This window comes from Squalius cephalus, assembly GCF_949319135.1.
Source record: "Squalius cephalus genome assembly, chromosome: 12".
Classification (NCBI taxonomy): domain Eukaryota; kingdom Metazoa; phylum Chordata; class Actinopteri; order Cypriniformes; family Leuciscidae; genus Squalius; species Squalius cephalus.
This window is the reverse complement of record NC_137133.1, coordinates 23,786,583-23,810,347: the sequence shown is the minus strand read 5'-3', so window position 1 is coordinate 23,810,347 and position 23,765 is coordinate 23,786,583. Positions and strand designations below refer to the sequence as shown.

General features: G+C 38.4%; 1 protein-coding gene across 1 annotated transcript in view; it reads left to right on the top strand.

The window, feature by feature from the left end:
- The first annotated feature begins 5,443 nt into the window (after positions 1 to 5,443).
- The window catches only part of rev3l (REV3 like, DNA directed polymerase zeta catalytic subunit), a 351,481-nt gene continuing 333,159 nt past the window's right edge, over positions 5,444 to 23,765 (top strand). Inside the window, exon 1 of the mRNA XM_079887722.1 lies at positions 5,444 to 6,009. Coding sequence (XP_079743848.1) covers positions 5,871 to 6,009 — 139 coding nt within the window. The 5' untranslated portion in view covers positions 5,444 to 5,870. The remainder of the gene's footprint in view (positions 6,010 to 23,765) is intronic.

Genomic DNA, 23,765 nt, shown 5'->3' with positions numbered 1-23,765 from the left:
GAGACGAAGGGAAGTTAGCGAGTGAAGGGCATGACAATTTTGGACTGGAACGCAGCAATAGTGACATAATGCCCCCTCTGAGTAGGCGTGACTTTGCGCCTTAAGAAGAACAACATAAACAGATGAGGGAGGGTGGATGGTGGTTGGCCAATGGCACAGACCATAGACTGTAAAAAAAGATGGACGACGCCCCTTCGCTCTCTTCCATTGATGAGAACTGAAGCCGCCAGAGTCCCGATATGGCGCTGACATATTGGAACTTGAGTCTGCGCAGTAGCGATCTCGGGACCAGACCTGCGCAGTAGTGAGCAGGAAGTAAAGCCGCGAAATCAACGCTCCGCCCTCACTCTCGCAGAATGCACTCAGGGAGAGTGGATTCTGCACACTTTTTAAAAAATTGATTGCAGTACGACAAGAGGCTTGTTAAAATAAAGTAAACACAATCTCTTCAGTCCTCCGAAGATCCCGAAAAAAATGTCCGTTGGTGCTTCAGTGACTACTTCGCTCAGAGAACCTGTCAATCACAGCTGTCAATCATGACGTTACACCACCGCATCACGTAACTAACTAAAAAATATGAAGGTAAAACAGTAGCAAACTCGAGAGCTTGCTAATTTGAATGTGAGAACTTGTAAAATTAATATTTGTATTTGTAAGTTGAAATTTATACTTGCAGCTCTGATGTGAAAAGCTGCATCTATCGATTTGCACACACAGACAATACTCAGAACACCTGTGTTTTGAATTCGAAGTTGCAGATTAATAGTTACAAATGTGTAAAGTGTCATTTACATAAACAAAATGACAGGCACAATTGTGTACTACACATTTATCTTTGTGCTTTAGTTCAGTTTCGTTGTACAACCACAAGTCGGCACTCACAACCTCTCATATCTGGCAGTACAACTTCAAATCCTAGCGCTTTGACTTTTGCTACTCTTTTTGCGATATGCCTGTAGCAAAACTCACTCGTGCACTTGTAAATGCAGACTTGAGAGAGCAGAGTCGGGGGCGGGGCTGGGGTCGGAATGAAGTCATTTTATTGGTCGATGCCTCACCAATGAACAACGCCAGCCACAATGCAAACATTTGTATGCATATGTATCAGCTATTTTTTAAAACGCTTGGAAAATATTTTTATGAAATATCATTAGTTTTACTGGAATAGTTTTACAGAATATGAACGCAACGCGTTTAATTGAGACAGTGGTATTAAAAGACCAAACAGGAAACACCATAAAGCATAGCCTATACAGAAAAAAATTGAGCACAGAATATGAACGCAACGCGTTTAATTGTACGTTTTCCTCGAAACCCAAGAAAACGCTTAATGAGGCTTAATGGACCAACAGTTATAAAATAAAAATTAAAAACAATAAAAAAAACACATAATTTGTTACTTTATTAATAAAACATAGGCAGCAAGTTTATTTGCACTGAACACACATTTGCTTATATATATATATATATATATATATATATATATGAAGAGTTCAGATGCTCGTATATTTAAATTCAATAATTTCACTTAAATGGCAGTGAAGATTACCTATTAATTATCATTTAAGTGAAATTACTGAACTTAAATATACAAGCTTGATAAAAATGATCATTCTATAAGAAAATTTCAAATGGCATTTAGAGGCTTTTGCATCTGAACTCTTCATATATATATATATATATATATATATATATATATATATATATATAGCCTATATATATATATATATATATATATATATATATATATATATATATATAGCCTATATATATATATATATATATATATATATATATATATATATATGTGCCAATTCCATTGCAATATGAAAATGCACCTAAATTATCTGATAAGAATGTAAAATGTATACCTTAATATGCAATGTAAGTCGCTTTGGAAAAATGTAAATGTTTTAAATATTCACCCTAGCCTAACTGTTGGACACACAAAAACAAACAAAACATAAATAAATTATATATATATATATACGTACGTGTGTGTGTGTGTGTGTGTGTCTTTTACAGTCTATGGTATATATACCATATATAGGGCATATATATATATGGCATACGTCATATGTTTTACGTCATATTCTGTGCTCATCTGCTTTTCTGTAGTATGCATTAGCATTGTGTCTACTGAGTTTGATAATTTCGTTTATTTATTTTAATATCAGTCTAATGCATTAAGCCATGTTAGTGTTTCAGTGCACGCGGGTTTCGTGACATCATCGAACTCCCATTTCATTGGCTAGGTGCCAACCAATAAAACGGCTCCTTTGACCCCCCTCCTCCCGCCCCCCTTTCCCTCTCACCGCCTCTGAGTTTCAAGTGCACAAGTTAGTTTTGCACCTGATATATCGCGAAAAGAGTAGCAAAAGTCAAGGCGCGAAATTTGAAATTGCAGTGACAGATTTGAGAAGCTGCAAGTGCCTAATTGAGGAAGTACCGCGAATGTGAACGTAAGATTAAACGCAAAATATATATTACAAGTTTGTCTGTCGTTGTAGTTCTGTGAATGGCATTTTACACATTTGTGTCTACTTGTCTGCAGCTTCAGATTCAGAATACAGGTTTGTGACTATTGTTTGCGAGTGCAAATTTCAACATTCAACTTCAGATTTTTATTTTACAGGTTTTCACATTGGAGCTGTGAGTGTAAATGTTCATGTACAAGTACGAATATTTATTGTACAAGTTCTCAAATTCACATTTACATGCTCTCGAGTTTTGCTACTGTTTTACCTTCATAAAAAAATAACTTATTTTTGAAACAGACACTTGAACTTGCATCAGCGTGATAAAAACGACAGCAAATGAAAGAAACCACCTTTAGAAAAAAGATATTTGAAGTGTAATTTAATTGTTTAGTTGGTCTCGCGTCCCGTTGAATAACACGGGGAGGCGGGGCTTATGACCTATACTAGGACCAGTCACTGGGGGGCGATCGAGACGTTTTGGCTTCACTTTTCAGGGCTTGTGCGGCACGCTTGGCACAGACCCAATAGCTCCCATGGCGGAGTCGAAGGAGGGAGGAGCCAAGATGGTGTTAAGGTGGCTGACGGCATCTGGGGGACGACCAACGGAGACAGAGCGGGTGGATCCACTAGCGCAGACCGGGGGTCGAGGGAGCTGAGCGACATCGCTGGTGCAGGAGACCCAGTTGAGACCGAGCACCCGAGGGCTGGTGCAACACCGGTGTGAGCGAGGACAGAGGCGATGCCGACGTGAAGGAAGGAACCCGGGGCACGTTCAAGTTCAAAACGTTGCGCAACGTTTTGCTACGGTTTCCGGGTTGAACGTCATGTTTCCTGGAAACGGCGTGCACCGGTGTGCAACAGGGTTTGAGATACGTTTTCTCTTGTTTGGTGGGTGTGTCAGAACTGCAGTCCAATCAGCAGCAACATGTATATAAAGCACGCAGTATTAAAGTGAACCCGCACAGTGGGTTCAAGGAAAGTAATTTACAAATGTGTTCGATGCAGCTCGGTATACGCAACAACTGAGGATATTAGAAGACATGTTTGTCGTAAGTTTTATTGTAAAAATATAGGATATCAACATAATGATGTAGTTGTTTATATTTTTAGCTTCATTGCAAGTGTATGACATTTGGTATAGAAATAAACAATGGTAATTAAGTACTTTTCCTAAAAATGAGAAAGAAAATACAGGTATTAAAACAGTATGAACTACAAATAAAGTCAGTATGTGAGGCTAAATAGGTGTGTTTTAGTCTGAATTAGGTAAGATGTGTGCTTCCATTTCAGTTTCCACAAATCCCTTCACTCGATTGGGATGTTCTCTTTTGTTCTGGGCGGCAAGTGTAGTAACTGTAACATCGGGCATATTTTGTAGTAGCCTATTAAACACATATTTATACCGACTTAATCAGGCTCCGAAAATTCTTCACAAAGAACACAAAGAATGGCCTTCTCAGCTGCCATAGTTGCAACTCTTGCGTCATCAGAACAGTGTGTTCAACGCATCACCATTTCTGTTTAAAAAAACGTTGTGCAACGTTTTGTCGGGGCTGAACGCAGCCCCGCTGGAGCCGTAGGGGGTGGAGGGACGGAGCGCAGCGGATGGCCTAAAGTCCGTGGCGGAAGTGGTGTGACGACTGACCAAGGGGGAGCTGGTGAGATGAGGGTCTCTGGGGGAGCCGAAGGTGGGAGGAGCCAAGACGTAGCTGCACCAGCCATCAAACAAAGAATTGAATTTTTGCACCAGGAGTGGCATAAAGTCCCCCAACATCAATGTGAAAGACTGGTGGAGAGCATGCCAATACGCATGAAAGCTGTGATTGAAAATCAGGGTTATTGTATTGTGTTGTTTAAAAATGAATATGAACTTATTTTCTTTCCATTATTCAAGGTCTGACAACTCTGCATCTTTTTTTTGTTATTTTGACCAGTTGTCATTTTCTGCAAATAAATGCTCTAAATGACTATTTTTATTTGGAATTTGGGAGAAATGTGGTCAGTAGTTTATAGAATAAAACTAAAATGTTAATTTTACCCAAACACAACTAGTAAAACCAGAGAAACTGATAATATATATATATATATATATATATATATATATATATATATATATATTCATTAGTGTTTTGAATATGAACGAAAGTCTTATGGATTTGGAATGACACATGACATATAATGAAACAATATTTTCATTTTGGGGTGAACTAACCCATTTATAGTCTGATCTGATTAACCATGCTTTCCATAAACAAAACAAGCCATACATTTAAATAAAATAACATATATTATAAAGCCACTTTAATGGCATTAGATTATTTTTTTTTGTTAATTACATTTGATAAACTACACTTTCAACAAAACATTCGCAGGTCTGTAAATGGTGTTTTTATACATGTTTTGCTGTGGTTTCGGATTAGTTTGCGCTGCATATACACAGTTCTGACCAGCAGGCGTCGCCAGCGCGTCGCGTTTCGAGCGCTTCATTACAGAGAATCATTTCGAAAAGCTTCTTTCTCTCATTACCACTGTCTGTTACTATCACTAAATCCTTCTTTATACTTTCGCTTAACAAACGACCGAGCCGAGCCAGCCGAGCACCCTAAGTGTTTATTGTCGACGCACTCGCCATTGTACTATTTTCAGAAACGACAAGGGGCAGTTTAGAGAAAAAAATCGCCTACACCAAAAGTAGTACGTTAGTATGCTTCTCAGATCGCATCAGCATACCTGAATAGGTCATTAAATAAAAGCTGGTGTGAACCGTCGTTTATTTTATAGCTCATGTCATCGGTGTCTGTTTGACTATTTTATGAATTCATTTTTAAAAACAATTAATCTGAGGCTTTTAACGAATTGTAACGTCCCTGTTACTTCCGCTTAACACGAGCCAATCAGCGCGCTTATCTTCTTGTAAGCCAATCAAAAGGCGATTTGTCTTTGGTGCTGACCAATTAGGGCAGAGACAGCGTGGAGCTTCCTTTCTCAGCAGCAGCAGAAGTGAAGTGAGCTGAACTGGCTGACCCAGCTGCTGGCTGCAAGGAATGCTGCAGTGCACTATATGTGGATATGGGCTGGATGGGAATGATTAGGGTTGTCCAACAGTGTCGTGATCGTATTACAGAGGAGGGGGGAGTGAACATTAGGTTTTCTTTTAAATCGGAATATATGTTGTATTTGAAGAGTTTGGGTAGGAATTAAAGCTGTGTTCTTTGGGAATCATTTGCATCATATGATTAGCAGCTAACGAATGTTTGAGCTCCATATTTCTGCAAATCACGCTCTGCTCAAAGCCGCCTATTTCACGCAGCTGGAACAACTAGGATCGGTTGCTGCCTTTATTTATTTGTCAATAGCACCTCATGTTCGGTTCGGTTCTGCAGGGCAACCATGTTTTCATTGAGGATCGTCACGGCGGATTATTACACGAGCAGTCCGATCCGAGAGCTGGACGCCTGTTATTCTGAGTTCAGAGAGAGCGATGTCAAGAAAGTGCCCGTTGTGCGGATCTTTGGGGCAACACCAGCAGGTATGCATGTATACATTTTTGTGGTCATGTTGCGTGAAAATATCACCTAACTTTTGCAAATGTTATCGCACGAGTTTATGCAGTTTCTGGGCCTGTAGTCTTTGGGCATTAAATAAGTGGGGAAGGACCATATTTCTTGGTGTTCTGGAGGTTTTGCGCCATGTTGTCAACATGGTCTGACCGCCGCCATGTGGACGTGTTTACTCCGGCCGTATACCTTAAACCTAAACGCTATCTGTTGACTATCCCTATGCTATATTTGCTTACAAATCATATCTAATGATAGCAATAAATCTATGTCTGATTTCTTAATCACATGAGACTGTCTTCGCTGTGATTTAAGGTTTCACGGAGAAAGACAGACGGGGTCATTGTTCTGTGGTGGTGTTATTAGTGTTTCAACAACATGCATGCACATTTCTTGTCTCAATACCGAGAGTTACTAATTCTGCTATAATAACGCCATGTTTCTTAAAATCACCATAAAATCAAAATATTAAGTTGTTGTTGTTGTTGTTGAAGGAATTCTGCAGTGTTTATTTATAAGTGATTAGCATCAATTATCCGTGGACTTTTTTTTGTAAAGATTTTTTTTTTTTTTTTAAATGAATGCCTCTTGCAACGACTTTTCCGATGACGTGTTCACCGACGTGAGGGCGGGTCAACCTATCACTCACATGAGATTGCAGATCCAATCAATTCCCGATGGACAAAATCAAGTCCCGCGACTTATTTAACCGAAGCTATAGATTGTGAAATTAAACATTTCTCGTTGTTAGTGTTTAATTTCACAATCTATAGCTTCGGTTAAATACTAGTATATGAAACGTATAATTTAAAATACATTAAATACATTAATGACTCGTTAACGTAGTACAAACGTCTTCTATAATGATTTTGTATGATTTGTAACCAGGCACTAAAGCGATTACCCATAAAACGTGCTTTGAACCAATCGGATTGGTTGGGTCCTAAACCCGGACTCATCACACCAAAGTGACCGGATTATTCACCACACCGGCGCTGCACAGACCGATCGGTTTATGACATCAAAGTACCGCGAGAGCAATTCAAAAGCATAAGGAGCCGTCTACTTTCTATTCGCTCTCGCGGTACTTTGATGTCATTCACCGATCGGTCTGTGCAGCGCCGGTTCAAGTCGAACAAGCCTATTATTTTCACGTGACGTCACACCAGCCATTTAACAGTTTTGTGTTAAGTATAATGTAGTAAGACAGTGACATTAAAAGACCAAATTCAGTATAATTGATGCATACTGTACAGGCAATCAGATAAACCCAGAATCTAAACCTAACTCACAGTTTCTCGTTAAAGGGATAGTTCACCCAAAAAAGAAAATTACCCTATGTACTCGCCCTCAAGCCATCCTTGGCGTACATTGTAAAAAAATGTCCTGGTGGCAGTGAATGGGAGCCCAAAATTTGAAGTGCAGTAATCCACAAACTCTGGGGGGTTAATAAAGGCCTTCTGAAGCGAAGCAGTGCTTTTGTGTAAGAAAAACATTTTAAATATTTAAAATGTTATTAAAGCGATATTACACGATGTTTGATGTTGTAGCATCATAAGCTTAGACGCCTCTCGCGGTTTAAACAAATAGGGCTGTGGAACAAACTCAAGCTCCTCTTCTCTTTTATCGAAATCCTCCTACATTTCTATTTAAAATTTCTCGTTTTAGACTTCTAATTCGTGACCGGTGTTTTTATTTTCTCTATCCTCTGCACTTCCGCGTTTGTCATTGTGTCATGCGTCGGGTCAGGGGTTTACTCTTTCGCCAATCATTGTGTATAACCGCCTGCCGGTAGCTAGTTATTAGCCTATAGCTAATAAAGTTTTAAATATTTCTTGCATAAACCCATCGCTTTGCTTCAGAAGGCCTTTATTAACTCCCTGGAGCAGTATGGATTATTTTTTATGATGGATGGATGCATTTTTGGGGCTTCAAAATCTCGCCGGGATATTCTTAAATATAACTCCGATTGTATTAGTCTGAAAGAAGATAGTCACCTTGGATGGCTTGAGGGTGTGTAAATATAATGATATAATTTTCATTTTTGGGTGAACTGTCCCTTTAAGCGTTTCCCCATAGAAAACGATTTTAAAGAAAATGGTCAACCATTTGACGTGTTCCATTAATTTTATGGGGTCAATCTGTGCCAAATCAGCTAAATTTCAGAAACTGCCATGACTCAAATTTTCGATTTTTGTTAATATTTTTTTTTTTTCTGTAGAAATACAAACTTAAATAGTAGATTACCTGTAACTATACATCCATGACATTTAATATTTTTGCTTTCAATAGCTACTATTTTACAGAGGTGCTCAAAATGACAAATTTGGAGAATTTACAGGGGGTTACAGGGGGATACTGAGTCTGACTTTAAATGACTTTGGAAAGATGGCAGCATCATTGATTTTACACAGAAATTAGAATAAAAACTACAAAAATCTAATGACTTTAGCAATCATTGCTGCATTATATACCAATGGAGACGGTTCAAAAATGGGAGCTTTTTCCCCAAAGTTTGCATGCCTGTTACTCTAAAAGTATTAAAGATATCTTAATATTCTTTTAGATTATTATTATTATTATTATTATTTATTTATTTTTTTTAAATTTTGTTTTAAACAAACTTTTCTTTTGGTATCCAAATTAAGGCCCTAATTGGTTCAGTCCCATATACATGGGGATCTCAGTGCAGTTCCATGTTCAAATTGTTAAATTTACTATATGGTCAAAAAATAAATGTGAGTCACTTTTTACACAGCTGATACTTTTTATTGGACTTAAAGAAGAAATGTCTGAAGAACAAATAAAACTGGAAATGTATTATTATGATACTAAAAATTATACTAGAAATGTATTGTGTTTCCCTCTATGAAAACAATTGCATATACAACATGCGATCTCTGAGTGCCAAAAAATGTCCACCATAGTTTGCATGTCTAACTCTATATGTAAATCTTTTTTAGATTCTTACTCCTAATATGAAACTTCTCTTTTGGAATATTAATTCCTATTTGGTTAAATCCCAGAGATACTGGAATGTCAATGCAGTAACATTTGAACTCTTGGTAGCTTCAGATATGAAATTCATCCGGAATGTTTTGTCATGTTAATTAACATTCTTTTTTAAATAATATGACTTGTTGTGTTTGTTTGCTTGGTTTTATTGTATTTATATGATATTTGTATTTTTGTAATTGAATTTTTGCCATGAAAATAGCCTTAGATGCTGACATAGCATTATAAATAAAAAATATATATAGATATTTATTCAAATATAGATTCTTTATAAATACACTTTTGAAAGCAAGTTAATGTGCCTCAACTTGACCATTTCAGTGTATTTTTGGTACTCAGACAGGTAGCCTATGTTGTATGCAATTGTTTTTTTTGATAGAGGGAATCAAGATACATTTCTAGTTTCAGTATTATTTGTTCTTCAGACGTTCTTCTTTAAACGCAGTATTAGTTTGAAAGGTTACCCACATTTGGTTTTTGAACATTAAAAATGGGTAAAATTCAACAATTTGGACATGGAGTTGCATTGGGATCACCGTGTCTGGGATTATAAAAAAAAAACATATAGGTAGAGATTGACTGATATTGATTTTTGTTTATTACCTGTACCAATTATTTGCATCTTTATATGCCTGATAACCTATTACACAGAACTGAAATTTATTTTTATTTCTGTTTTTGACAATCATAACAACAGCACTGAACTGAATTAGTTTTTTTTTAAACTTTTAAACCGCCTGAATAAAAAAAAAAAAACATTTCTACTTTAGTGCAGCTTAATCCCAGTTGCATTTTATTTATAACAACAGCATTAATATTAACAACAGGCAAAATAACTAATTTACAAAGTCTAATGTTTTCAAATGGAGAACATAAATAAATGACAGGGGGGTCTATCAACTCCCCATAAATGTAAGCATTCATATATGTTGTTTGATGGGCTAAAGAGTGAAGAGAATGGAACACACAGCAATATTCGCTTGAATAAGCATACATGACGCATGCAATTAGCTCGAATATGCAAACATTGTCAGGAAAACTAAACAAAACATTGAGTACATAATCGCAATTGCTGAGTCTATGTTTGATGGTCTATGAAAATACCTGCTGACAGAGAGCTGTTTTTAATCCATGCGTTTGAACTTCTTTTGGAGAGAGAATTAATTTCCACAGAGTTGTGATTATTTAGATGTTTATTAGCTAAATAATGGTTGTAGTAGATGTTGATGGAGTCCTAAATGAGTGGATCATGTTAAAAGCTGCATACGGTGGCCATGCTGATGCTCCTACTCTACACGTTTCAGGAGCTTTTATTCAGTGGAGCATTCGTTCATTTTCAGTTTCTGTAAATTTTATGGCTGGGTATCGATGCAGATGTCGATTCTCGATTTTCGATTCAATGAATTTAATGATTAAATTTTCACCAGCCTCATCACAAAAAATAAATTAATAAAATAGTTTTAGCCAGGGCTGGACCCGAATATTCGTTCGGTGGGTTGGTATTCGATGTGAAAATTTGACATTGGAATATTCTTTTTTTTTTTTTTTTTTTTTTTTGCACACCTGGGATCCCCCGCGAAACGGTTCTCATTCCCGCTTGAATAAGGCCGGCGGCACACTGGCTGCGTGGCGTGTCCGTTTTTATTTCGGCTCCCATGTTAACAGGTTGGAGTTTGCACACTGCCTGCGTGAGACGCGCATCTTAGGCGCGGCTCGAGCCACGCGAAAACGCGTGCATGCTAGAAATAGAACGACGCCTGTTCCAGCAACGGGAGTGTTCTCTAGCTAGAGCGCAGAACAGCGGAGTTTGTATGCCAAAGCCTTTCTTTAAAACGAATTTCGTTTTGTATTAATTGTATCTTAATTTTAATCAGCATTTCATTATCCAATTTCCTGGATTTAATAATGATTAATAATAATTAAATATAGCAGCCAGCGCCTGAACCCGAGATTAAGCTATGATCCATGAACCAAAACTCAGCGTAAAAGGTAGCCTACTCGCCTCACACACCTAAAAAAAAAAAAAAAGAAAGAAAGAAATATATCTATTATCTACAGAAATCTCTACTTTTAAACAGAACCATTAAAAAAAAATATAGCTATATTTAATCTGTATGAAAAGTGCATTTCTCCCGATCACTGCTGCGAAGATCGCGAGTCAGTATATTGTCAACTTCATCTTTACAGAAAACACTTGTTTATTAATAAACAATTAAAATGTCTCATTGTAATATTTTACATATTATTAATCATTACTTTTGCTGGGTCTAGGTGCCGTTTACATGAACACGTCACTGAATCAGCACAGAAAACATAATTTTTCAGGTCCTAGAACCCGAAGAACGTTAGGTCCTGCGTAGAACGTTCACCGAATTCTGAGAGAAATATGTTTCTGGAATAAAATATTAAGTGGCCTTTTTGTTACTTGTAATGAAGCTTGCTTATGGGTGAAATTATTAATAACATGGAATGGTAATTATTGACTTTAGCCTGGATTGATGGCTCGCAATATCGCGATATATATCGTTGGGAAAAAAATATTGCAATGTAATTTTTTTTCCAATATCGTGCAGCCCTAGTTTGAATATAGCCAACATTGGAACAGCTAACATCTTAGTTGATGACTTTATTTTTGACAAAAATAGTATTTTATATATAGAAATTGCTAAACAAAAGCTTATTTGACGAGGCAGTATATTCTACAGTAAAAACTGTATATTTCTTAAACTTTATAAACTTTCATATTTCGCCTGACTGTAACGTTGTTTTCATGAAATATTAGGGCATATTGTTAATTTGCAGTTTAATACGTTGCTTATACAAATAGCCTACATTTTATTTCAACATATTTCAGTCGATTTTTACTCATCTCAGTATAGCAATACAGTTTGCTAAAACATCATCATTCATTCACACACGCGATTTAAATTTAAACTGTCTTTGCCAGCTGTGGTAAACAGCGCGCATCTCTGCCGTTCATTCATTCATAAACAGAAACCCACGTGAAGAAATTCACGTGATAAGGAAAAAAAACTTACTAGTATTCCTCAGCTCGCTCCTCGATATACCCGCACTTCTGAGGGACATTTTCCATTATTATTATTCCTCACAGCACTGCGAGACGGTGTAAACAAGTAATGATCTGAATAAACTTGTGTGTTTTCTCGAGCTGATGGGGGCGTTCACAGGATTGCGCGGATTGCCTCAGCCATTTGCGTTTGAATAGCGTGCGCTCTCCGTGGGCGGAGTCACATTACATCTGAATCAGCTGTAATTAGGTCGACTGGAATCGCTCTCTTTTAATACAGATTTCACAAGATGAGAATATTTCTTTTTATATAAATTACTTAATTTAAAAGAAGAGAATTCAAGCTTCATGCCTGTGTGTCTGTATGCCTGTTTGGCTGAGTATTCGCTGAGCTACAGTTCATTTTCGGACGCGTTTCAGAATGGACTTTACTGGCAGAGAGAAGGCAGAACTCGCTTCGTGTTTATTTTTCTTTATTTGGCAAAAAGCACAACACTTTGTTTTTATTGTGAGTATGCACAAAAATAATACACATTTAACAGAATCGATTGATGTATGAAACTCCTATGGAAAATCAAAGTCAACAGAGTATTTATGAGTTTCTTTTACACTGATAAAAAAAAAGCGAGCTAGTATCGCCGGCGATACCGTCGACCTCAGGGGGTTAAAGGTTAATCTTTACTAAATTTGCAAAAAAGTTATTCAGTGAAGAGCAGTGAGTGATTTCTTTGTCTTTTGTAGTTTGATTAACAATAAAAACAGGCTAAAAATTAGGCTGCTGTCACTTTAAGAATAATGGACGGGTCGGGCCAGTATTGGATAATGGATCCAATATGGTACACGCTTTGTCTTTCTCTACTGTTTACCTTCACTTAAGCCATAACCGGCTATGTTTACTAGGATACTAGCCAAGGCAGATATTTTGAGATAAATCTGAGTGAATTTGTCCGTTCAAGCACAAGGAGAATGTGAAAGATAATTTATTTTATTATTTGCACACTGTCTGAAACTTGCAGCTGAAGCACACACAGAAAGTTGTCTCAGACAGTGTGTGCACACAAAACTTCTCACACAACGTGCGCAAGTTCTTTTCTTGTGCATGAATGCTTAAATTGGCAAGGTTGAAAACAAGTGCAAATTATGAATTTTCGTGACCATGCAGGACTGGCCCGATCAGGACAGTGACTGTTCCTTCAACTGTAACTTTAAGGCGCTCCTGCATTCGCCATGTTAAGCACTGAATGAATGACCATGGCTGCATCCGAAATCGCATACTTCTCTACTATATAGGCCTAGTAGGTGAAAAACAATATGTGACAAAAGAAGTCCGAATTCACAGTACTCACAAAAGAGTAGGCAAAAATTACCCGGATGACCTACTTCCAGCGAGATTCTGAAGTGTGCCCCAACTTACCATTGTTTGGCTTAGGGAGCGTTCGCTTTCTCCCTCTTTGCATGTGTGATAGAAAAAGAGGGAGGGGTCTTGCGTACTACGTAGAATTGACATGCCATATGTAAAATATATTATTTCTTGTTTTTTTTCTGGTCAAAATGTCTGAGTTTGTTTGGAACTATTCTGCCTTTAAGTCTAAGCTGAATATGAGAGAACCACTGCTCGAGAGGACAGAGCTTTAGGTGAGAGACTGCTTCACTGAGACACACACACACACACACACACACACACACACACACACACACACACACACACACACACACACACACACACACACACACACACACACACACGGCTGGATCCAGAGGGTAGCACATGCTCACTCAGACGCATCCCAGCAATGTGTGAGCAACTGTAGTTGCTAGGCAACCAGCCCGGTCATAGCACTGTTCTAACATAGTGTAAGCAAGTGATTCTTCCTTCCCTTGGTGTGACTGCAGTGAAAAATGGAGGAAGACAGTGGCATGTTAAAATAACGAAAGAGATCCAGAAAAATGCTTATAAAAACATGATTTATATAATCAATGGAGAGCTCACATTCCCTGTGTGTGAATCAGCACTAATGTTGAGGCTTGAATACCTGTTTCCAACCACTAGAATGTGGAATTAACTTTTACCTTCTGATCAGACACATTGTATCAGCTATATTCCTATGACGCTGCAGTCTCTCCTGAATAGTGTTTAAAAAATACCCTAGAACTTATGTCCAAGTCCTTGAATATAATACAAGCAATCTCCATCAAACAAGGAAAAACTAAAATTTATTGATATACAATTTGGGCATTGAAACTAGGAAGCTCAACAAAAGGAGCACACATTCTCTTTTCTTGTGAAAACCTCCCTCTGATTCTTCAGTTCAAATATCTTGTCCTAGAAGTGGGCACAAACTAGGAACAAAGACTCATTCAATTTGTTTTCTTTATTTTGAAGACAAAAGATTGCCCAAATTCATCAGAATTGTAAATATGTATAATAGATTGTGTCCATGTTAAACAACTTTCTTCGCAATTTCTGCTTCCAAATCCTTCTTTTCCTTCTGCTTATCTTTCAACCAGACGGTTGATTTCAACTACAGTGCGTTTGATTTGCTAATGAGCTGTGCCATTTGACTTCTGGACTCACTTTCTGCCTCTTCAGCACAGAAGTCAGCATCCTTTTCCAGAGATGCACAAACATATATTTTTTTCAGTTGCTGAATGTCTTCCTCAGCTGCCTTCCTCTTTTGACTGCAGTTCATTGGCTTTTCTCTTGCTCTCCTCATGGAGTATGTATCTTGTTCTTGCTGTTTTAGCTGCATTCAGGAGCTCTTTTGATTTAAAGGCACATAATCACAGATCATCCTCTGCGCTTTACGCTGTATCTTCCTTCATGTTGCATGTTTCTACCTCTTTGTTTACAGAAAACCCCCTTTCAACCATTGCCTGTCCATGACACAAAAGGAGGCACTTTTCCATGCCGATCCGTGGGGCCTGGTCCATATGATTCACGGATCAACAACGATCTGTTACACCACTACTGCATTCTGTTCAATGAATGTTGAGCAATCTACTCTAATCTAAAAATTATGCCCTTCTTTAGTTTAAAAAGAAATGCAAGAAGGCAATCCTCCCACAATTTAATGCTGTGACCATATCAATTTAAGACTTTCCACCTCGCCTTCTCTTTTTCTGTCATTTGGGAAAGACAATTGCTGCTACCACACCCTTTAAAGGAGTGTTGTTTAAAGGAGTGTTTTGCTAAGTGATGGAGATTGCATGTGCAGAGGAGAAATTTGAGAAAATCACATGTGTGTGTGTGCGCGCGTGTGTGAATGTTAAGAGGTGCATGGATTTACGCCGGTAATAATGTCAGTTCTACTGAAAATTTCAGTTCAGTTAGAACCAAATTCATATTTGTACTGATGATTTTAATTTGATTATTTTATATACAATTGTTGATATTTGTGTTTTGAAAATATTTTTTGATTGATGTTTTGACTCCTATCCAATTTTCTACATTTATTTTTATTTTTATTCGGGCTTGTTTAATACATTTCGGGCTACCAAAATCTGAAGAGTGCCAGCCCGAAGGGCCACCAGGGATTTAGAAATTTTGTCCTTGAAATTTTGTCCTTTGAAATTATTTGTCCTTTGTGTAGGGCTGCCCTCGACTAAAGATTTTTCTAGTCGACTAGTAGTCGTTCATTTAAGCGATTAGTCGACTAATCGCGCGTTTATATCTCTAGACTGTGACCAAATGGTCGCATTTTGCAACCATTTTTCCTGCCGGTGCGACAAAATTGTGATATAGGTCGCGGCCTGGCCACAACGTTGCCCAGCATCGAATTGCAAACTAAATGAAAGTTTAGTTACTCATTTGTGCTTCACGGACCGTTTATTAGTTCGGACCAATAATAGACAGCGCAGCACCGCGAGCTACTCGCCACGCCAGTCGCGGGCCGACCTCGATCACACGCAACCGTTACTACACAATAGGGCTGTGCAATTAATTTAATTCCGATTTCGATTTCGATTTTGGCTCCCAACGATCACCAAAATAGTACAATCGAGTAAAAACGATTATTTTGCCATGTTCTGTTTTGAAAGAACGCTCTAATTTTGTTAGCACGCGCACATCCGCCCCTCCCGATGCCATAAACTCTCTCAGCTTGAATGTTTAAACTGATAAGACTTAAAAAGAAGTGAAAATGATAAACTTTAGTTACGATGCAATGCTGGCCCGATTGTGCAACTGACAATTCCGTCATGTCCCGACTCCTAAACGCGAAAGTGTAGTTTCGACGCTTGCCTTGTCCAACCCATTCAGAGAGAGAGAGAAGACGCAGCACCGCTGAACACTCACGCGGTTTGTGAAATTGCGTCTTAGATAAAGTTTTAAAATTATTGATTTGATTTTATAATCTGTGTGGATTAATTTACGCTACTCATACAATCTACATGCTAAAGTGAATCAATGTTTGTGGGGGAATTTCCCGCATTATAAGTGGTAGACCTGCGGGAATTATTAAAATACTCATTGAAGTATATATATATATATATATATATATATATATATATATATATATATATATATATATATATATATATATATATATATATATATATATTTATATATTTATTTATTTATTCAAATTAAAGGTTGTATTTGTTAACATTAGTTAATGCACTGTGAACTAACATGAACAAACAATGAACAGCTGTATTTTTATTAACTAACATTAAAAAATATGAATAAATACTGTAACAAATGTATTTCTCATTGTTAGTTCATGTTAGTTAATACATTAACTAATGTTAACTAATTAACATTATTGTAAAGTGTTACCGCGTCTTTTTAATAAATGCAACACGTTCCCAAAGTCATGTGAAATAATCGTGATTTCAATACTGACCAAAATAATCGTGATTATGATTTTTTCCATAATCGAGCAGCCCTACTACACAACGCTGGGAGATCCAGTGAAGAAATCCTTTGAATTCGCCACAGAATTAATAACATCGCTGCGAGATCCATTGAGAAACATTCAGATTCGGATTCAGAGTTCTCTGTTATAAATCGTAGATATCAGATGAAACCGCGCTGACGTTCTACTGTCGGGCCAAAAGCGAGCGTGCTAGTGCGTGCCAGGGCCAGTTGCGTTTCCAGTGTCACTTCCGGTGCTTGATCAGGCCTCGTCGGGACTTCCTTGGGGCCAACGGCCAGGTTTTATTGGTCCGCCGAATACCTTGGTCCAAAAGCAGGCCAACTCGGGCTTGAGGAGTGGCTACGAACAGGGGCGGAGTTGATCTGAGTCTGGAGACGGCAGCGCCGGATGACTTCATATACCAGCTAACATCAGCGTTAAAGACTATGAAATTAATTTTAGCTCAAAACTCACTTTCATGTTTGAATACCTTCTGTTTGTGATCCGATGCGTGTAAGGCAGACATGTTTATATGCGATGCAAAAGACTATGCATGCGACCCATTACCATAGTATGGTAAATATGACCGCTTGAAGAAATCAGACAAATCATATAGGTTATCACAAGCATGTTTTTATTTTATCTGTCACTATACGTCTCGTCTCTTTATGCCGGACTGTCTGATATCAATATTTAGCTCCGCATATGTCATAAAATTAACCAACTCTAGTTTTCCGGGAGCTTCCTCTTTTTCTCTTACTGAAAATATAACTGTATTGGGACTGTGCTAAAGCTCCTCAGGTCATTTTTTTGGGTGGAAAATTTGTAGAAATGATAATTCTTTATAAATGTGATATAAACATACTGTCCTGTGACTAAATTAACAGAAACTGATGCGGCTGAATAAGTAGGCTACGCTTGTCCTCTTTCTTTTGTGAAATAACGGTAAATCACTTTATTTCTGTGTGACTAATTTGCAATCTTGACACAAATTAATTCATTATGGTCAATGCATCACTTTTTATTGTAAACCTGTGGTAAAACATTGATGCAAAAATGCCAACAAACGGCAACAAACGGCATTTTTATCATGTTTGTTTTGCGATCACGCTAGTTTCCAGTGATTTCTTTCTGATTATTTTTTTTCTGATAAAACTTCCATTTGTTGGTGAAATGATGGGTTTGTGTTATGCTGTTCCAGAGAGGCGTGTTACGGGTGGGTTTTAGTGAAGCGCTGCGGAGCTTCTGGCCCGACGATGGAAATGTGGCGTGGTTTTGGGTTCGGTGCTACAGGTCCGAGGCTAGTAGCCCAGCACGGCCCATTTAAAGTCCTGGCTCGCACTGGCCCGACAGTGGAAACGCGGCTATTGTGCCATGAATGAACATGTTATATAGTCCACAAATCACCAACATTCACCATAATTAGTAACACTAACTGTAGCTATGGTATTGTGAATTAATATTAAGACATTATGAATGATAATAAAGTAAATTTTATCTAGACCTCAAATTAAGCTCCGTGCTTTATTGTCAGCCCCTCAGTGCTACCAAATACTTTCTGTAGAACTCAGTGGCTCCAGTGCCGCTGTCCTCAAATGAGCCCTGTGAACTTAAAATAAAACTGCTGATTGTAATTTCTGTGTTAAGTTATTTATTATCAAAGCATTTGTCAGTAATACAGTTATTGTGGGGCAAACAGTGAATTGCATTGCAAGCGGATTTAAGGTGTGCCCCTTAATTTTCTGCTTGCGCTCCTGAAGTTTTCAGTCAGGGGCTACAGCGCTCCTAGTAAAAAAATTTAGTCTGGAGCCCTGATATGAATAAGCCATAGCCTAAATCATAATAACGAGCCTTAAATCGCCTATATAAAATACATATAGCCTACCTAATCAGTGCTCAAACGCACTCATAAAGCTTGCCACAGTGCTCAGGCAAACGTAATGATTATGAATGTGTCTTGGAAAAAAAAAAGAGACTGTCTAAACATTTGATTAATTTATTGGTAATGTTTATTGGTAATTGTTTTTTCGGGCTGCAGAGATTAAGTCAACGATGCTGACTTGTCTTCACAGTTGTGGATGTGCCTATATGCACGTTTCATACAGATTACATAGTCTGAGAATATTATAGGTCTTAGTGACATATATAAATACACAGGGCAAACAAAGTTCTGAGATACAGGTGAATATAATAGGGAACCATAGAAACAAATGAGGACATAATCAGAAACCAAGGAAATGGAAACTAAACTGAGCTGAGGAACAAGACAACATAAGTGAACATGACCATTACAAATATGAAGTGTTGTATTTTTACATTTATTCAACTTCTCATAGTTTATAATGTAATAATGTAAACCTAATTTGTATTTTTGTTCTGATAAAATAACAAAAATAACTGTATTGTGATATCATCGTGAAATAAGATTTTGGTCATATTGCCCACCCATAGTAACAAACATTAAATTTGTGCTGCAAAAAAATGTCTTAAGTCTATACCTTTATAAATATCATAGTTCTGAGCTTCCCTAATGCTGGGTACACACCAAAAGATGTTTTACATCTTATAAGATTTTCAAAATGTGATAGACCACAAACATGAGGACAAAAAATCCTAGATTTAAGTGTTTTTATCTATAGTGTGTGTGGTGTGCCATGATGTGACAAAGACAGCACACCACACACGAACAGATTTTCAACCAGGGTCTCGACTGTGAACACAGGAAATCTCGCAAAATCTCGCGAGACCTCAAAATAAGCATGGCGGACGATATGCAGGAAGAAATTGTGATGATAGTGTTTGGAAAGGTTTTACACAACACGTTGTATAAACATTTGTGCTGTTGCCACAAATCAACAAGCTGATCCTCCATCTCTGCTGTCCACATCAACATCAGTTTCACTTTGTGCTGCGCCATGACTGCGTTGCTTCTGTCTTCCATCATCTCGCTTTCTGATTGGATATTGTTTTTCGTTTCACGTGATAATCTCCAGAGCGTGCGCGCGTTTGTCCTCGGGGTTCTCCCCACACATCAGGATTTCTGATCATAAATATTAAACATGTTGAATATTTACGATTCGTGATCAGGGCGGCTCCGACGTTCTTCCGATCAGGTTCGGACACTCTTAACACACCTCACACCAAGGGAAAATATGGTAAGATAATCTGTAGAACCATCAAGATAATCGGGACACAGCTAGGATTGTTGAAGGGGTAGCCTGGATGCCAGCCGAACTTAGCCCCGACCACAAAAAATTTAGTTTGGGAAGTTCGGCCTGGACTTGATCAGTTGAGGTGCTATTATGTCCAAACAAAAGTTGTTTGGACCAATCAAATTGTCAGGGCGGGCTTTATACGATGATGGACAGATGATCAACAGTAACATAATCATCCACGTCACCAAAGAGCGCTTGGGTTGAATTCGTTTACAATAAAGAGGACTGCCGCTGGAGAATTGAGATTTCACGAGTTCACACTTACAAATAAGTCAGATAGAATAAATGTATATTTGGCGTGCTGTCCGAGGAGAGGCTCCGGGCTCGGTATTCGGCCCGAACCCAAAGTACTCCCACCGTATTCCAGGCTGTGGAAGAACAAGCCGAGAGTGAGTGGAAGGATGCTGGAAACTGTCAAGGAATGTTAGGTGAGTTGACAGAGTGAATAAATATATGCTTCCTCTCATGCTGATAGGGTAGACGGTAATTGTTTGATGACAAGTTGATTGGATTGATTATTTGAACGTGCTCCTCCCGAACTTTGTTTATAAAACATCATGTGTAGATTTCGCCATCGCGTCTGTTATAGAAGATATCGACTGCGATCAAGGCATTTGTCGATCGGAAACATGAATGAAAAACATACGTCACTTACTCCGTTTCTCTGATTGTTTGTAGGTCTATCCAATTGAGTGCAGAGGCATTTTCTTTCCTGGTTCGGTTGAAATACGCCCCATAATCACAGCCCAGTGGAGCAGTATCAGACTCACATTCTGACTAGAATCTGAGTATGACGACGTCAGGCTACGGAAAGGGGGGAATCAGCCCAAAATAAGCCCAATTATCTTTTGGTGTGGACCTAGCATTAGTTCAAAAGGCAGAGAATTCCAAAGGGCAGGAGCATATGAAGAGAAAGCCCTGTCACCCATAGATCTTAAGCGTGTATGAGGAACAACCAACAAGTTGGATTGTGAAGATCGCAATCTACGATTTAGGGTATAGGAATGTAAAAATTCAGATAAATAATGTGGAGCCAAGCCATGCAATGTTTTATACAGTTTCTTTATTCATTTATCCAAGGTTCCTCACTTTGAGGGTGCTTTCACACCTGCCTCATTTAGTTCGGTTGAATCGCACTAGAGTTCGTTTTCCCCGTTGGTGCGGTTCGTTTGGACAGGTGTGAATGCGGCAATCGCACTCGGGTGCGCACCAAAAGCGGACCAAACAAGCGTACCGAGACCTCCTGGAAGAGGTGGTCTCGGTACGCTTTGAAATGAACTCTGGAGCGGTTTGTTTGTGGTGAGAGCGTGATCCGACCTCGAACAGAACCAACTGCCAAATAACTGCGCATTTTTGGACTAAGCCAGTTGCCGTAGTCAGCTGCGCTGTGCATTGACGTTATATAGGATGAGGAGAAATGTTTGTTGACAGTTTGCAGCTCGCAGACAAACTTGGAGTTGTGAGGAGGTGCGGAGCCTGATAGAAATTATTATTAACATTATTTTCGAGCCGCATCCTCGGTTCATTCTCAAATATTATTGTTTGTCTAAAGTGGTGTAGACAAACTATAATAAAATATGACCAAGGATACAATCAGCCCATGCAGTTATCTCTCCATAGTAAACAGCGGCGTGTTGTCTGCCGGATTTTCCACGGATTGTTTGTTTACTTCTGGGAGTTCTGTTGGAATTTTCCCGCACATTAATTCTGACCAAACGAAGTGCAGTTATGGAAATGCATTCTGAGTGATGTGGATGTTGTCACGTGACTGCATTTTGGTTCGTTTTATCAAGTCATAAACTGATCCGGACCAGAGCGATCGGTGTGGTGTGAAAAGGAACCGAAACGCCTTAAAAATGCTACAAAGTATCATTTGTCGCCCTTGGTCCGGACCAAATGAACCAAACTACAGAAGTGAAAGCACCCTGAGTCTCCAAGACAGAGCCATAAATAATCAAAGTAAAGACCGAGAACCAGCTTTGGAAATTTGATGATGGTAACCAATTAGCATGACTTCAGTTTTACCACTGTTCAGACACAAGAAAGTATTACTCAGTCATCTTTTTATCTCAGAAATAAAGCCGGAGAGAAAACCAACATCAGGGTGTTATATAAATCTGCTGTAATGAATTAGCTCTATGAAATATTAATAATCAATAATAACTGTAGTAACTGTAGTAAAATTAATATTACAATCAACCCACCTGTTCATCTTGTGAACACTCAGCGTTAATTGTTTATTAATTCTAAGAAATATTCAATTCCGGGGAAGGGAAATGTCTTTTCTTACTGTACAGTACTAAGAGCCTGTAGTCAAAATCTAAATCGGAAAGTAAGCTTTGTTGCAAGCAGAGAATCAGAACCAAATACGTATTGTGCACAAGTTTTATTAACTAAATCACAAACATAACTAAACATATACATACATACATACATGCATAGGAAAAATGGTGACTGATAGAATGGAACCGGAAGCAGGAAATGGACTATGGAACTATGGAAAAGATCCATTTAGCTATGAAAAGAACCATCAGCTTATCATTTTCAGAGCACCTCATTAAATTGATACTTGCATGGTCTGTGCAGTGGGCACAATTCTTGAAGTTGTTGAAAAGGATGTTGATGGTTTGGTGAGTGTCAAATGTTAAAGTTCCAATCGTTTTCTTCTCCGTTGGATGAAGAAGATATGATGAACTTGCATGGTTAGTTCGACTCTGTTCTCATGGCTGGAGTGCAGATTGTGGCCTGCCGGCCCTGGGCCGGAGAGGTCACGCAGAGCAAATGGTGGGAGTTGCGATGGACTTCTTCTGCATTGAAAAAGACATTGTCCAAACTCCTGAGGTTGTCCTTGATTCTGTTGTGGTTGAGAGAGTCCTCTCTCTCCTCAATGAGCACATGGCTGGTTGTGAGTCCAGGCCTGCTGCCCTGGGGCCTACTGAGGTCATGCTGGACAGCACGGCACCCTGAACGTACCGAGAAGGCCAAGAGAGAGAAGGGCTAGCGAAGAGGCCCTTTAAAGCTTGACAAAGGTCCCACCTTGCAGGGTTGGCTCAACCAATAAGAAAAGGGGAATTTCTAAGCGGGAGTTTCCTCTGTGGGGAGGATTTATGACTCTTTTAAGCGTGCTCCTTTGGATTTGCAGCTGGATTGGTTGCTGATGAAGAAACTATGAAAGATTCTTGTAATACAAATATGTTGCGCAGCTATCAACATATCATATACACGACCATTTTGATCTTCAAAGTACCAATTTATAGAGACCAAACATGGTATAGGTGACCATTGATTCTATTGTAAAATACACAGCATCAACAAAATAATAGTATTAAAAGACATTACACAAGACAGTAAATCATTCACAAAATGTTCTGGGATGCATGCTCATTTATAGATCAGTTCGTCTATGATTAATGCCGCAAAGTCTGTATTAAAGATTGTTTCTGTCTTCCCCGTCGTCTCTGTCTTGAGCCACATTCTTAACAGCAATAAACCAACTTATCTGATCGTGGTTATGGTAACTAAGACCTTCTTGCCCTTGTTGGGGGGATGGGACCACAGATCCCAGAGTGAGTTTTAAATATTATTTTTTAACTCTAACAAATACTTGTCGAATT